The 15974-nt window shown below is 34.6% G+C and overlaps 1 protein-coding gene across 1 annotated transcript; it reads right to left on the reverse strand.

The window, feature by feature from the left end:
- Window positions 1–413: 413 nt before the first annotated feature.
- LOC136802890 (putative ATP-dependent RNA helicase Pl10) lies at window positions 414–15213 on the reverse strand. The gene is made up of 15 exons (XM_067059648.1): window positions 15046–15213; window positions 10715–10775; window positions 10503–10592; window positions 10104–10316; window positions 9870–10018; window positions 9569–9613; window positions 8570–8660; window positions 8161–8234; window positions 6812–6916; window positions 6141–6356; window positions 5370–5459; window positions 3376–3520; window positions 3045–3232; window positions 2593–2867; window positions 414–2376 (listed from the first exon to the last, which is right to left on the reverse strand). The coding sequence occupies exons 1-15, from the start codon at window positions 15088–15090 to the stop codon at window positions 2118–2120; spliced, it is 2046 nt and encodes a 681-aa protein (XP_066915749.1). The 5' UTR covers window positions 15091–15213; the 3' UTR covers window positions 414–2117.
- Window positions 15214–15974: the final 761 nt, after the last annotated feature.

The following is a 15974-nucleotide window of genomic DNA, read 5'->3' on the forward strand; positions in this document are numbered from 1 at the left end:
AATGAACAAACTTTTCAATTAAAATCTGTTAAAATAACAAAACAACTTCTAGTGAGAGTTTTGAAGGATATCAATAAAAAGGCAAATCTAGAAAGAGGAAGAATTTCAGCTTACGAGCTTTCAAATGGAAGGAACTAGCAGCTAAAACAAAGCAAATGTAGCAAATAAGAATAACTTGACGGAGAGTATAGGATAACACGAGCTTCCACTACATTTCGAAACAAGAAAAGAAATCTCTGCAGACACTATGGTCAAGAGTATTACCACAATTGCTTAACTATATCATTCATTTACACAAATAAAGTGCTACAGAACTCGCCCCGCTTTGAAAAATAACAAGAAAATTATCTCGAATAAACAACAAATCTTGAACATTAACGTCCAATACAAAAAAAAACAAAGACTTAATGATATTTATTTATGTAATCTTTCTTTTAGTAACGCAAGGAGCTCAGAGGCATTTACCCAAATTAGCAAGAATCGTATTTATAACTTGTACAATCCTGTTCTCAAATGCAGTAAAAAATAAATTAAACAAAAGAAAAAGTCCTCATTTTCCCTTAAAATTTTCATCGTTGAGTTTCGTCTGTTCTGAGAAGACAAAAATCGAAAAACTTCATCTTCGAAAAAATAAGAGTGAAAAAATGGCCAATTTCAATATTATTCATCTTTCCAATGCAGTTTGTTGAATTATGTAAAAGGCCCCAAATATTGGAAATATTTTGTCAACTTGAACAAAAGCCTTGTTGAACATTAACATAAGGCAAATTCGAATCTCTCGAACGTGTATGTCTCGTACTCTCGAGACTCTTATACCAACCATGCGCTCATTCACGCATGCGCATATAACTTCATCGTAAATAACAAATATCAAAACGCTGTTTAGTCTTCGTCTAAAAAATTTGAACATAACTACCTAAAAATTACTTTAAATTATGATTCAACTTGCCATCAAAAAGTTTTCTTCTTTCGTTTAGAAAAAGAGAGTTATAAGAAAATCAACTTTCTGGTGGCAAGTTAAAAGATTTTAAAATATATATCTATCTTTTTTAATTCCAAATTGGAAGAGCACTATATATAAAAAAGGTATAAAAAGGAATAAAACTTTAAAAAATATAACACTCGAAAGAAAAACAACATGGGCTAAACTTCAAACTGGACAGGGTAGGTATGGAAAGTGGTGAAAAATAATTTGATGACTGCGAGAGGAAAAATAAAGGGGTCATTTAGTTTCATTGATATGGGATAGGAAAATGGGAAAAGGGTTATTGGGGTATAATCCTGAATATCTAAATATGTGCCCTTCCAAACACATTGGTAATTCCTTTGATAAATATATATAATCTATATCAATTATAATGAAAAATAAATACCTTTTTATTCTATGTACCCTACAATAAAACTGCTCGTATATATAATGTAGTCTATTTAACAATATTTTTTTGATATAAATATGATAAAAAATTCTTCTATAATACAGCAGTCTGGTCTCTTAAATTACACAGAAAATAATAATCTAATAATTTTGCTAGTTTTCTGTGTACATAATTTCATATTGCAGGGTTTTTATTTTCAAATAAACAAAAATAACTTTTAAAATCTATATCAGAAACTTTTTCAGGATATACGAGCCATGATTCAAAATATGGGCACATCGTTCGTCCTGAAAAGTCGCGGCACAACCAACAAGCCATGCCAACAGAAATCAGGCAAATAAAAGTTATGTTCATGTTTGATGCAAGTGTGCCTTTAACAAAAGGCAAATAATTCTTTTTGTACGAAGACTATAAAAAACAGCGTTTCATTATATACAATGTTCAAAAATCAACCATGAGATTCAAATTAGCCAAGGGGTAGAAAGGTGCATATTAACCAAATGAACAAGAGTCAATCGACGGTCGATTTTCACTTGTTCATCCAAAACAACAAAACCAGCCAGCAACCAGCATCTGGGATAACAGCTCAAAGCTCCTTTGATAAAAAGCAAAACAACAAGGAATTTCTATAAAATTTCTCTGAGTTCATCAATGATTTAGGAATTACTACATAGAACCAAATCACAAAATACAATGAGATACATCGATGACTCCATTTTGTGTGCTTTAAATGTGAAGCTTTTATTTGTCCCACCAGTCATCGGAATTGTTGCTTCGGCTGCCGCCACGACCTCCACCTCGGCTGCCGCCGCCACCACCACCGCGGTAGTTGTTGTACATTGGCTGTTGTTGGCTGTAGTGATTTCCACCACCATACATTTGCTGTTGCTGGCCCATGTAATTATTGTGGCCCGCATGGCCACCACTACCACCTCCACGGCTGCCACCACCGTAACGGTAATCACGGCCACCAAAACCGCCGCCACCACCACCGCCATATCTGAAAGAATTTATTTTACAGCTTTAGAAAAAATTTATGACATTAATACCTTAGATAGTTTCTTTGAAATCGAAGAAGACCAATAATATCAAGATTCAAAGTAATCAACAAATCTTCAACAAATAACATTGTGTTTTAGAGCAAATAAGACTATCCTGTAAAAACAAGTGAAATTATGAAATTCCAATTATCGTAGCTGATGGCCAAATTGTTTACCTGCTCTTTTGTGCTCTTTTGGCTGCTTGGTGTTGTTGAGCTTGGTAACCCATCGATTCCAACCAAGAGGGGACCTCTTGCTTGGCATCAGACAAGATATCAATCAAATCTCTTGAAATGTTACGGTTTTTGTCATTGAAGAACGAGGTGGACAAACCAGTGTGGCCCACACGTCCAGTACGACCAATACGATGGACATACTCTTCAATATCACTGGGCATATCGAAATTGATGACATGCTTCACATTTGGAATATCCAATCCACGAGCAGCAACCTGTGAACAAAACAAACTGTTCTTTAAATGAGGAATTAACAATTGCAAGCAATTTTTAGCCATTATCTAAGACATCTGGATAAGCATCTCAGCATTGTGACAAAGTGAAATGTTCTTCTGACATTTACAAACAAATTTATTTTTAGCAAGAACATAACTTAACAGCCTCATACTTACAGCAGTTGCAACCAAAATTGGTGTATTCCCAGAGCGAAAGCTTGCAAGAGCTTGCTCACGTTCTCTTTGATGTCTGTCACCATGAATAGATGAGACTCGATAATTGTCTGGGCAACTGACAAGGAAGTGCTCCAAAGCATCAGCCCCTCTCTTTGTCTCGACAAATACCAATGTCAAAGAATCTGGGCCTATGGGTAAATTAAGTATATGAAATCAAACATAATATGAAATATCAAGATTTCCTGAGCGCAAAATTTTCATACCCATACTAACCCCACATATAATTTGTGGGAGAGCTTGACATTACAGCAACAAGGTGGATGAAACTTACCAGAGGCATTGAGGAGATCCAACAGGAATTCTCTTTTGTCGTGTTCTTCAACCCAAACAACTTTTTGGGTGATGTTTTCACTGGTTGATCCAACGCGACCAACAGCCAAGAAAATGTAATTATCAAGGAAGTCACGTGCTAACATCTAAAAAAAGATAACAAGGTTTTAGATATATGCAAAGGGAAGAAAAGTTTGCAAATCTTTTTTGGAAATTTAACAGAATTATTGATGATCAATCTGGATCAATTATACATTATTATTTCAAGTTTTCCCTATTATGGCTGAACTACTTTTACCATAAAGGAAGAATTTTGACCAAATCATAGCCAGATTTGGCAAAAATCTGCCATTTTTCATGCAATCTGCCAAATTAAGTTCCCAATAAATTTAAATTATTGTACTAATTCCCCAAATGCGTGCTATTTCAGGCCTTTAAACAGGTTTTTATCTTATTTAAGCTGGGTGTCCACTGAAGAGCTGTCGCAAATAATTTGCAATGGATAAATTTCTTGTTGCGGCAAACTCTTTGTCGCAAACACCTGTTTACAATGTCCACGAAAAAAATAATTTATTCAGATTTATGAATTTTTTGAAAACAGAATTTGATTTTTCTAAACGAGGCTTTAGATCAGAAAGTTAGTAATTTGGGGTTAAAACCGATAAAAAGATTTACAGGAATGTCTTTAACCCTTTAAGTGCCGATGTCGTATATATACGACATGGGCTATATAGGAGGGCGAAGCCCTCCTGTAATGCCCAGTTTGAGTTAGAAATCGTTATTTTTGGTCGAACTCGTAGGAATTAGATTGTCCTTTATGGTCAAGCAAAAAAAATTTCAAAAATGAGTCTTTCCAGCGAGATTTTAAGCAAAAAAGTCAAAAAAATGCAAAAAATTGACAAAAATTCACTTTTTTGAGATTCTGACCGTTTTTTGACTATTTTTGGTCAACGAGTGATCCAAGAACCTCCAAATTTGGCCCTGTTTTACTTTATTCTGTCTTCTAGTGAATTGATTTGAAGTTTTACCACTGGGCACCTTTCCATCAGTTCAGTCAGGTCCGCGCAGCGGGCCTGACTGCTTTAATTCCCCTAACGTACCCCCCCTTGGCCGCCGCCCACCACGCCCTTCCTCAATCGGGCGGCGCCGAAGGCGCCCAAAAGAAAGAGGAGACTCTAAGCTATCCAACGAGCTATATACGAGCTTCTAATTCTTTCTAGATCAGGAGATATAAGCCCTTAAAGTTTGAACTAGCGATTTTTAAAAAAAAACTTAGAAAAAAAGACCCTGGCACTCAAAGGGTTAATGTACCTTTATTTCTAATCTAGCTAGATTATTTTTGTATTTTTTTCAGTTCTGAGAGTTTGGATACAAGCATTGATTTGAAGGTGTCTGTCACAATAACATTATGGCCACGCTAAATTCAAACTGAAACCCATAAAGACCCAGTGCAGGTCAGAGTCACTTCTTCCATGCATTATTGCTACATACAAAATCTATTCCTATGTCTTAAGAAAGCTAACGTCATGGTAACACAAAACATGAATTTATTTAAATAGACCGAAAAACAAAGAAAATATTCACCAAGTTTTGTTTACTTAATCTTTTCTTTTGTTCTCTTTCTCATTTTTTTCTTCTCCCTCAAAAAGCGTTGAACTAACAAAAATTCGCGACAGAAAATGAAAAACGTTTTCATTTTTCGTTGCAAATCTTTTAGAATTAATTTTAATTCTAGGACAAAAATTTTTTTGCGACGAACTCATGTCCACTGAAATTTTTTTGCAATGATCATTTGCGACAGCCAAATTCTTCTTCAGTTGACACCCAGCTTTAATAGCGTTAAATTAGGCTAAATATATCCTTCATCGGCCAAATTCAATTTTTCAAGCCATCCACAAAATTTGTTGCTTTAAGGTAGTATGGTTAAAATTTGGCAATAATGTAGAATACAAACGTTTTTGATTTTAAACAAGAGAAAAAGAAAAAGTTTCCTACCTGAATTTCCTTTGGGAATGTGGCACTGAACATAAGAGTTTGCCTTTGGCCAGTTACAGGCATATCACATTTCTCCACAATTTCTCGGATCTGAAATAGATAAGTGAAGGATACTAAAAACTAGGTCTGAAATGACAGAAGCAACATAAATAAGACTATTAATTCAGTCCCATTCCATTTTATATCCACACAGGGGTGGACGAATATTTAAAGGTGTTGAAGGAAGGTTTTTATTTTTCCACGCCGTAAAAAGTTAATTGAAAACTTCCAGGGGGTAAAAAGGCTCATTTTAATTCAACCCTCACTTTTAGAAACAAAAAAGAATAGTTATTTTATAATAGTCATTAGTTATTTTTGGTTATTTTGCAAATTTTGCTTTTTTATTACTTTTTGCTTGAAAAGGTTTAACCAACCCCCTGCATGGTTATTAAATGGAACAGCCTGTTGATAATTGGATAATATAAATGCTTGGTAATTTGACATTTGGAATTCATTGAAATTCCTTGCAATCTTCACACCATAAGTAAAAATATGTAAACCTTTGCTCAACGAATTTGATCGCCATGAGAAATCGCTTAGAAATCTCAAGAAAGCAATTATTTCATGCTTAATGAAATCTTAGAGATGAAAATATTTTTCAAGCATTTTTTCAACAAAAAGTTTATAATTGTGATACTTCATAACGTTATGAGAAAGGGTGTGTAGATGTTATCTGGCTCTCTTGCCATCAGTATATCAGAAAAGAGTAAGAGCTAGATTACTGTGGCATACCTGTGGCTCAAAACCCATGTCCAACATACGATCTGCCTCATCCAAACATAAAAATTGAACACACTCTAGTCCAATTTTTCCTCTCTGAATCATATCTACCAAACGTCCAGGAGTACCAACAAGTAAATGACATCCACGGTCAATGTCACGCATTTGAGTACCAACATCAGCACCACCATAAACAACGCATGGACGCATGTGTGAGCGATAAGTGAACTAAAGTGAATATGACAATTTTTTTTAATCATTAAAATATGACTGATGTTTAGGGGATGAAAATCTTTTCTAGTCATTGTGAGCTCAGTGGTGAGAAAATTTTGATATAGTGACTAAATTTAATCCCAAAAAAGTTTCTTTCTTCACTCTGAAGATGGCCTCTTGTAGTGAGTGTCGAATATGTAGTTTTTAACAACATTAAAAACACGAAGCCTCTGGTTATTCTTTTTATCATTAAATTAATCGCCCAAGGAAACATTTTTCAAAAAAGTTTGTTATGGAACTTTATGACCTTGTAGAAGTCATTGTCATTTCAAGCAAACTCAACCTGGATTCATTATAAAGTACTACTTAAACAAAATGAAAAAGCTTTAAAAGTGGTACAATGATACAAAAAGGGCAGTAGAAAATGGAATATTTCAATCCATAATTTTCACTAAATAATTTAGACTTACCTTTCTAGATTCATCATAGATTTGAGATGCTAACTCTCTTGTGGGTGCAAGAATAATAGCAATTGGGAATTGTTTTCTTCGACTTGTTCCAGAGTGAATGGTTCCCTAAAAACCAAATGAAAGGTTTAGCTTTAAAATGCCTCAAAGAAAAAAACAAAAATTAAACAAGTGATACTTTTATGGACCTACCTGGTTATGCATTTAACACATATATAATTGATATCTACGTGAGTGTGACTATTAAACAATCATTCAGAACACAAATAGTGACGATCTATTAAAATTAGTTGTTTGTTTCTTATAAAAAAACGTTTAGAAACCAAAATTTCATGCTCTTGAAATATTCTTTCATATTCAAGACTTCGTGAGCAAAAAAAACATCTATCTCATCAAAAAATTGAGTAATTTGGCTAAGAACATTGATGTATGCTTATTAATAGTGATTCTTATACTATAGATAAAGATGCGTTTTTTGAGCTGAAAAGTTCTTTTTTTACAAAAATCTGCTTGAGCCATTTTTTACCTACTTTCATGCAAAAAAAATGGAAAAAATTAATGATCCAATTTATCACAAAGTCCAAAAAAACCTTTTTTTAGCAGTTTTTTTGGCCCAAAAACATTTTTTTTTTGAAAATTGGGCTCCGTTACATTTGAGGGGTTATAGTTATGCACCTTTGTGCAAAAAAATCATAAAAAATGAAAGAGCTAATCTTGAGAAAAGCTAATACCTAAGTAATTGATAATGTGCTTATGAAAAATTATCGAATTTGGCCAGTTTTTTTATAAAAACACACCAAGCATCCAAAATTTCCTGTCAAAACACACATATTCTTCAAAAGTAAGCCCTCATGAGAAAAAAAAACATCTGTCTCATAAAAAAATTGAGTAATTTGACTAAGAACATTGATGTATGCTTATTAATAGTGATTCTTATGGATAAACATGTGTTTTTTGAGCCAACAAAATCTTTTTGCCAAAGTCTGCTTGAGCCATCTTTTACCTTTGATGGTGTCCTACTTTCATGCAAAAAATCAGAAAAAATTAATGATCTAATTTTTCACAAAGTCCAAAATACCCGTTTTTTAGCCCAAAATTTTTTTCTTCTGAAAATCGGGCTCTGTCACATTTTGCCCACCACCAATTTGCATCTTTGTACCAAAAATCAAAAGATTCCTATGATTCAATCCTGAGAAAAGTTGGTCACAGATGAACGAACGAACAAACACAGGTTAATTTATAGGACCTCCACCGGGGTAGGTCCAAAAAGTAAATATACTGGAACTTGAAGAGGGGCAAACAAAAGATGACTGAAGAAGAGTGATTTTATGAAAATAACATAAGTGCCTTACAGCATTTTCAAATGGTCCTTCTTCAAAGATCCTGCTAAGAATAGGGATCAAGAAAGCAGCTGTTTTACCAGATCCTGAAAAAAAATCATGAATATTTAGTAAGGAAAGTTTAAAGCTTTCAATTATGTTTATTAGGCTAAGATCCCTTACCTTGGGTAAAAAAACATAATTGTCAACCTCCTCATCAAGAATCTAAGGTCCCACAAACCCACAATATTGTCATAATTTTTCTTGTATTACAAATTAAAAAAGTTGGAAAATTTCAAACCATGTGTCAAGTCAGGCATAATCACTAAAAATGGTGCTAAAAACAGCTATTTTTTGTAGAACTGCCTTCTAGCAGACGCAGCCCTACCTTTTTAAAATAAAAAAACAATTTTTTGGTAAGGAAAACAAAAGAAAAACAAACCTGTTTGTGCACAGGCCATCAAATCTCGTTTTCCTTTGACAATTGGAATAGAGGATTTTTGAACAGGTGTTGGCTTGGTATATTTTGCAAGCTATGAAGAAAAGAGGTACTTTAAATTTATTCAAATTGGAATAGTGGCTATTCATAAGCAGCTCGCTGGCTTGTTTGTTTGAGCACTTCAGGTTTGTGATTAACCACCTTTAAAATCTTCAGTTATCACATCATGCTTTCCCTCTGATATGTTTTGATGTAGGGGATACTAATCGTGTATAAAGTTCCTGTCCGAGAGATGCCCCAGTCTTCTAACTTTTGAGCTTTAGGAAACATGGTCAGCTTGATTAGTAAGATTTATATGACAGATCTTTAAATTTCATTAAACTTGAATTGCTAGAGGTTAATACAATCGTTGTGGCTTTTCAAATCAATTCACCAAAAACTGAAACTTGGGGTATCTCTCAGGTTACTTCAAAGTATGAATGAGTAACTCTCAGACGGGAATTTTATAAAGGATTAAAACATATCGGAGGGGATGCATGCAGTCTATTCTCCAGTATCTTTAACCTTGTGCTTACACCGCATTTAATTGTAATACAAAATAAGCTTATGTACAGAATTATTATGGGCCATTCCGTTTCGTATCCAAACAAGAGGGGAAAAACATTTCCAGGAGGCAATCGAAGATGAATTTCCAGGGCGTATAAAAGAGTATTTTTCATTATTTCAGGGTGCAAAGGCTATTCTAAAACCAACCTTACTTTAAAGGTATGGAAAGAATTTTTCCAAGGGTTCGTTTGCAGATTTAGCCATTTTCCAAGGGATATCAAATTTCTAAGAGTCATTTTTTCTTGCCTTGAAAAGGTTCGTCTACCCCCTTGTATGGGAATTTAATGGAACAGCCACACATTTCTAAGAATCTTTTTGCCTCGAAAAGGGTTGTCGAACCCCCTGTATTCTAGCAAGCTAAGGTGGTTTAAGAGCAGTATTACATGATCTGTTTACCTCAATGTTAAAGTTCATGATCTCTCCAAGGCTTGCTTCTTCAAACTAAAAAGAAACCCAGTTAAAAAATCAAATTTCATTTATTAAGATATTATTGTGGCTTCAAATTATTTGGATGTATTGTTTTATTAGAAAAATTGTGACAAAAGACAAACTTAGCTAGGCCATTAGACAAAGAATCAGGTGTGTGATATTACAGCTTCAAATCTGACAACATTTAACTGAGACAATATTTTAAGGTGTCATTGAAAAATAATATTTTGTGTTTAGATATTTACTTTATGGGGGCAACTAAACTTACTGAGTCAATGCTTTTTGGGGAATCATTTCCAGTAGTTTCTACAGGGATATCTTCATATTTATCAAAATTGATTCCAGATTGATTGGACGAAAACAATTCTCTTTCCAATCGTTCGTTTCTTGGAAGTGGCTTAGACCAATCTTCTGGATCTAAAATCAAGGAAAATATAAAAAACTCAAGCCCCAAAAGACAAAATGGGCTTTAATTATAAAAGATGACTGACTAATGACTTACTGCCCGTGTCTCCGTCCCATTTGGCTCCACGTTCAGAATGCCATTGGAATCCACCGCCACCACCTCTGCGGTTGTTGTAGTTGTTTTGGTAGCCACCTTGCTGGTAGTTATTGTAACCACCACCGCCACCTCGATAATTGTTGTAACCACCACCTTGTTGTTGGTAATAGCCACCACCGCCGCCACCACCTTGTCTTTGACCTCCCCTGTAGTCTAAGAAGAAATTAAAAAATCAATACAGCAATAGACAGGGTAATGACAGAAATAAAGCAATGGATTTATAGACTTTTAGACTGAAAAATTCATTCCATCGGCCATAGACTATTCTTTGCTTTTTAATTTAGAATTATTATGTTCAATGGTTGTGTAACACCTGTTTATTCTTCCAATTGAAAATACCTCTTTGGTTATCATAATTGTTGTAATTGTTTCTTGGTGGCCCACCACCTCCAGAACTTCTCATATGAGGTGGAACATACTTCTTTGGACCTTGTTAGAAAAAAGTTGAAATATCAAAAACTTTGAAAGTCAAAATCAGCTAAATACGAATTTTCTATAAGTTCTTGAATGCATTTCTGCCAAACAAACAAACAAACAATTATGTCACTCACCACCATGACCATGGTGCTGTTGATGGTTTCCTTCAGCTTTGTTCAAGTCCAGAGAAGCTACCTAAAAAAGTCAGGTAAGGGAGTTGTTAGAGAATAAGTCCATAAAAAATATCAATATTTCTCTCAAAAACCAAGCTCTTCTTCACTATCTGCTAATTTTTTTATATAATCTGGGCTAGTTTATGTCTATTTTGAGCTAAAAAGATGAGCTAAGATTTTCTGATAAACAACGCAGCACTTTCATGTAAGCTTTTAAAGAGCCATTGCTATGGGTAAACAACCCAATGCTAAGGAGTTTTCAGGCATGAAATCTTAGTAAACTAGACTCACTTCTAGGGCTTACTCTGACTCAAAGATACCAGGGCCCATGAATTTCTTTTCAGATATAGAAAGGGGAAGGGTAATAGCACCTAATTCTTCCGAAAAAAAATATTGTCAAAGTGAGGGCTGCAGCCATTATAGACCGAGAAAGTAGGAACATTTCGGACTTTTAAAAATTTCAAAATAGCGGCATAGGCCACACCAATTGTTGGCCCATGAAATTTTTTTGTGCAAATGAACGTAAGCTCGTAAGTTTATCAGAAAATCTTAACTAGTACATGTAGAAGTGAGGCCCATGTGAGATATTTGGTCTCATAAAGGGCAGAAATTTGGCGAAAACGTGGTTTTGGCCTATGATTTCTAGACACTGAGGAATATTTAGAACCTCCTTTTTTATTTTTTGTGTAGAACTTATCCCATATTACCAAGAAATGGAGAAATGGGGACCTCTTTATGTTCAAAATGGGCTAAAAATCATTTCAAAGAGGATGTTCCATTTTGCGGACCCAAAAATAGCTGAAAAGGCTGAAATTTCAAGAGGTCATATCTCAGCAACCGGAAGGAACTTTTTGAAAAAATTTTCAGTGGATGTTTTTTTCATTATTCTGAACAAAATATCCAAAAATGAAGAAAATCTGAAGACATCACTTTGCCCGGATCTCTCAGAAAATGGCTCTTAAACTCGTATATCGAGATTGCGGGATTTCGGGTACGGGCCTGCATTCAAAAATAGAACCCCAAAAAGTGAGGTTTTCAATCACAGCCACTTTTTAGCCCACAGCGTTGATATTCTTGTGGCTGCTGTGTAGTACAAAATTCTATAAAATAAGGAAATTGATGACCTTTCCAAAAATGTGGCTCCCTTTGAAGTTGAGTGATTCAGTCTTGAAATATAAGATGGCAAAGTGAGGGCAGGTTTTGTGGCTGTATGTCATGTGGCTCACTCAACGGGTTGGCTTATATGTGCTGTCCTGCTTTAAGACTTAAATATTTTTAACCGTTTTTCTTGGAATTGGTAGTTTGAGGTCTGATAAAGATACTTATGGGTTTAATTTGTGGCTGCAGGGTTTTCAATGGGCTTAAAACAGCTTAAAGTGTGGCTTCAATCACTAATTTATCAAATTACAAATTCCAGGTTGGGTTTTGTTTTCGAAATATGAATATTTGCAAAGCCTGATGCAAAACAAACACAATCTGACACAATACAGTGTTATTTTAAGAAAAAGTGTACATTTTGTGGCTGCAAATACCATTTTTTGTACATTAAACCTTCTGAGCTGTTACATATAAGTATTAGTTGGCATTTTTAGGGCTGGCTTATGTGCTGTCCTGCTTTAAGACTTCAATATTTTTTAACCATTTTTCTTGAATTTGGTAGTTTAATGTCTTATAAAGATACTTATGGGTTTAATTTGTGGCTGCAGGGTTTTCAATGGGCTTAAAATGTGGCTTCAATCAAAGCGTATATGAAAAAATCGTCAACTTTGAGCCGCAATTCTAGCCCAATGACCCAATGATTTTGGTTCTATTTTTGATATTTTGTGGATAGACCCTTTTGCTACGAGTTTCATCTGAAAAAAATGATTTTTACTCATTGAACAAATTTGTGGCTGCTGTTTTATCAACATTGTGTTTTTCTTGATTTGTGCCGCAGTTTTGGCCCATTTTACAAAAAAAAATTTTTCAACCTACTTATATCACCTTTAGAACCAATATTGTGAAGTTTCGTTTGAAAAGAGTTATTTTTAAAAAGGATATTCAAATTTCTTTTTTTTTGCTGTTTTTGAAAACCTCACGCAATTTTTGAGTGCCATCGCCTGATTTTACTTTCGTTTTGAGTGGTTTCATTTTCGATTTCAAGCCAACATTTAAGCAACGGGGTGCTTGCCCATAACTACAGGGGTTTGCGCAAAAAATAGACAGAAAATTTTCCAAGTCCTCCATTTCGATTAATGCAATGAAATATGAAACTTTTCTATGTTTCACTTTTTTGCACATATTCTTCAAAATGAAAATATTTAAGATTTTAAGTTCTTCTTTTATTCAATGATTTACGGCACTTTGTTGACAATCTAACTCTTGCATCAAATTCCCGCTTTCTTCAGTAAATTGAAGATAAAAAAAACCCTAAGCCATGGATCACAGATTGAAATATATATGAAGGGTGGGATTTTACAGCCGCCCGTCATGCAAAGCACTGAGAGGCCACGGGTGCCAAAAAGAAGGGTTGTTTGAAATGCGGCAACCTCATTGGTGGAAATTTGATAAACAGCTGCGAAGGAGCGCTGGGAAACAATCAGTAGAAGAGACCACTTTAGTTTTTGTTTCAGATTTCTATAAACTTCTTCTCTCAGGGATTTACTTGTCAATGTACATGTACTTACTCAACTTTTCAGCATTGTATTGTTGTAAAGGGAAAGATAAAAGAGGTAAGGTGAGCCTAGTTTCTAATCCTGATATAGGAGTTAAGCTTAGACTGTAGGATGGGGGATAAAAAAGATTTTTGTTGTCATTCCCAGTCCTTTTAAACGAACGTGGTCCTTACGATTTGGAGATTGCATATCGTCAGATTGTTTTGTTTTCACACATCCCTTGAGATCTTCAGCGTGGTGTGCAGAAAACAATCACAATCTGATCTCAGTTTACATCAAACATAATCTTAATCAAACGAAATCGAAGATTAATCGAATGTAATTGACAATCCATCGAACATAGTCAACTACCGCCAACTGCTCTAACTTGGGGCGATTGGTCAAAACATGGGACTGTTGATATCTGGCCTGTATTTTTCACTAACTGTTAAATCTCTTTGACAACAAATTTGTTTTGATAACTCCACCAAGTTTATCAATCATACTTTCTGTCATAACATGTCACGATAACTTTCACTGAGAGCGCCCTTTTTAACTTTTTTATTTTCATTCAAAATGACCGGACGCTGATTGGTGAAGAGAACCCTCGTCACCTACCGCCCAATGGGATTAACAAATCCAGACCCCCGCGTTTATTCCATGACAAATGTTTCTTTCCATATTTCTTTTCCTCCTTTTATATACCTAAGTATTCATTCGCTTCGCTATTTTACAGAACAATTTTGACCAAAACAAACGGCCCAATGTTTATGTCTCGAGTTCCTTTTGTTCAGATGGTCCGCACAGCCCTTGAATTTCGTCGACGGTTGGTTGTTTTTTTGTGAAATGCGGCTTTTCTGTTGATTATGATTATGGAGATAATTAATTCTGGCAACTTCTCCGAAAAATGTTTAGAAATTATCTCCATTATTTTTAAAATGTAAACTGCCTGAGCAAACCGTAGCGAAATTAAAGATGGCTGACGAAACAACGATGAAACAGTCAACAACTATTGCAAACTAGGATAAATTTCAAATTAGCGTCAATTTTGACATTAGTCGTGTGAAGAATTAATATGTGAGTGACCCCTTAAAAGCCTACTCGGTGCAAAAGAGATATCTTGTATTTTTTAATGCGCTGTTCATTAACTCAAATCAAATGAATTTGGAGGTTTGGTGAAATGGTGGCCGAATTGCTGTCCCATGTTTTGTCAGATAGTCCAAAGTTAGAGCAATTGACGGTATCAATTGAACAAATCTAACCTTACTCGAACGCAATGGAACACATATCACCCAGGAATTGGATGTTCGATTGAGATTCAATATGTTCGACAATCGAATCGCAATTGTTCGATTGCATTCGATTACATTCAATTGTGATTTTTGTTTGAAGTTGTTCGATTGACACCGTCCGGGTTAGACTTAGAGTACAGTAGTCTTACTATTCAATTTAATTTAAAAACTAACATTACTCGGCAAATTTAAATGAGTACAGGCAAGGCTTTGAGATTTTTTACTGGCAATTCCTAGGCTGAATGGAAATCCAAATGATAAAAATAATTATCATTATGGAACAACCATTAAATAAATGAAAGTTCACGTTACATCAAAGCAAAGTATGGCATGCATATGGTGTGGTAGCTCTAATAACAATACTTACTTGCTGGCCTAGACCTTGAACATCATTTTGTACGACATGACTCATAACTATTCCAAAAGAAATTTTTGAATTTACAGTTCAAAGAAGAAAATTTTTAAATTTTCTTTGAGATTTGATTTTCCAGTCCGCGTCAAACTTCGCGAGAAGTAAAAAGGGAAGTCCGCGCTGTTGATAAGAAAAATGTGCAAAGAAGCATGGGCACTAGTTAGAAAAATTTTCCGAGTCGTGGAAACCCTTAGGTAGAGTGCTTTACTTGAATTTCTTTTTATGGGAATAACAATGGTAGAAACCTCTCCACCGTGTTAACTACTTTTATCATGCGTATGTAAGCGTAAAGCCGGCTTTTTACTCATCTTTTCTTTTATGACTTTTGTCAAAAAAATTTGAAATTTTTTATGATTTTATATTCAAATGTTCCCTGACAGAATAATTGAAAGTGATAGAGGTCATTTTTAAGGTTTTAAGGTTTCAACGAACTAATCAGCTAAAAGAGCTGATTTCAGCAATCAAATAAGCAAAAAAAAGTTACAATTACAAGAAGGCCCCAAGGAGGAAACAAATCTGCAAGTTTTACACAACATCTAATTTACGGAATGCTTGTTTAATGTGTAACAGCATTTGGAATCTCTCGTTATGCAAAATATGAAGCAGGTGTAAATAAATGGTAGACACTAATAGTGGAGTAAAGAGAAATCAAAAGCCGAAACAAACTTTATTCTAATTTTTCTCACTTTATAAAACTAAACATGGATGTTTTAACTACAGAATACGACAAGAGAAAGCTGCAATTACTTTTGAAAGATCTATTAAAGATCGGTTGTATCAAGGTAATTTTTTTGTTTGAATATAGTTATATACTTTAATAGCTTTTTGTGTTCTTTTAAAATATTAAGGCAAGGGAAGGACACTACAGTAGAGCAGAGACGTTT

Source organism: Clytia hemisphaerica, unplaced genomic scaffold, assembly GCF_902728285.1.
Source record: "Clytia hemisphaerica strain Z4C2 unplaced genomic scaffold, Clytia hemisphaerica genome assembly, whole genome shotgun sequence".
NCBI lineage: Eukaryota > Metazoa > Cnidaria > Hydrozoa > Leptothecata > Clytiidae > Clytia > Clytia hemisphaerica.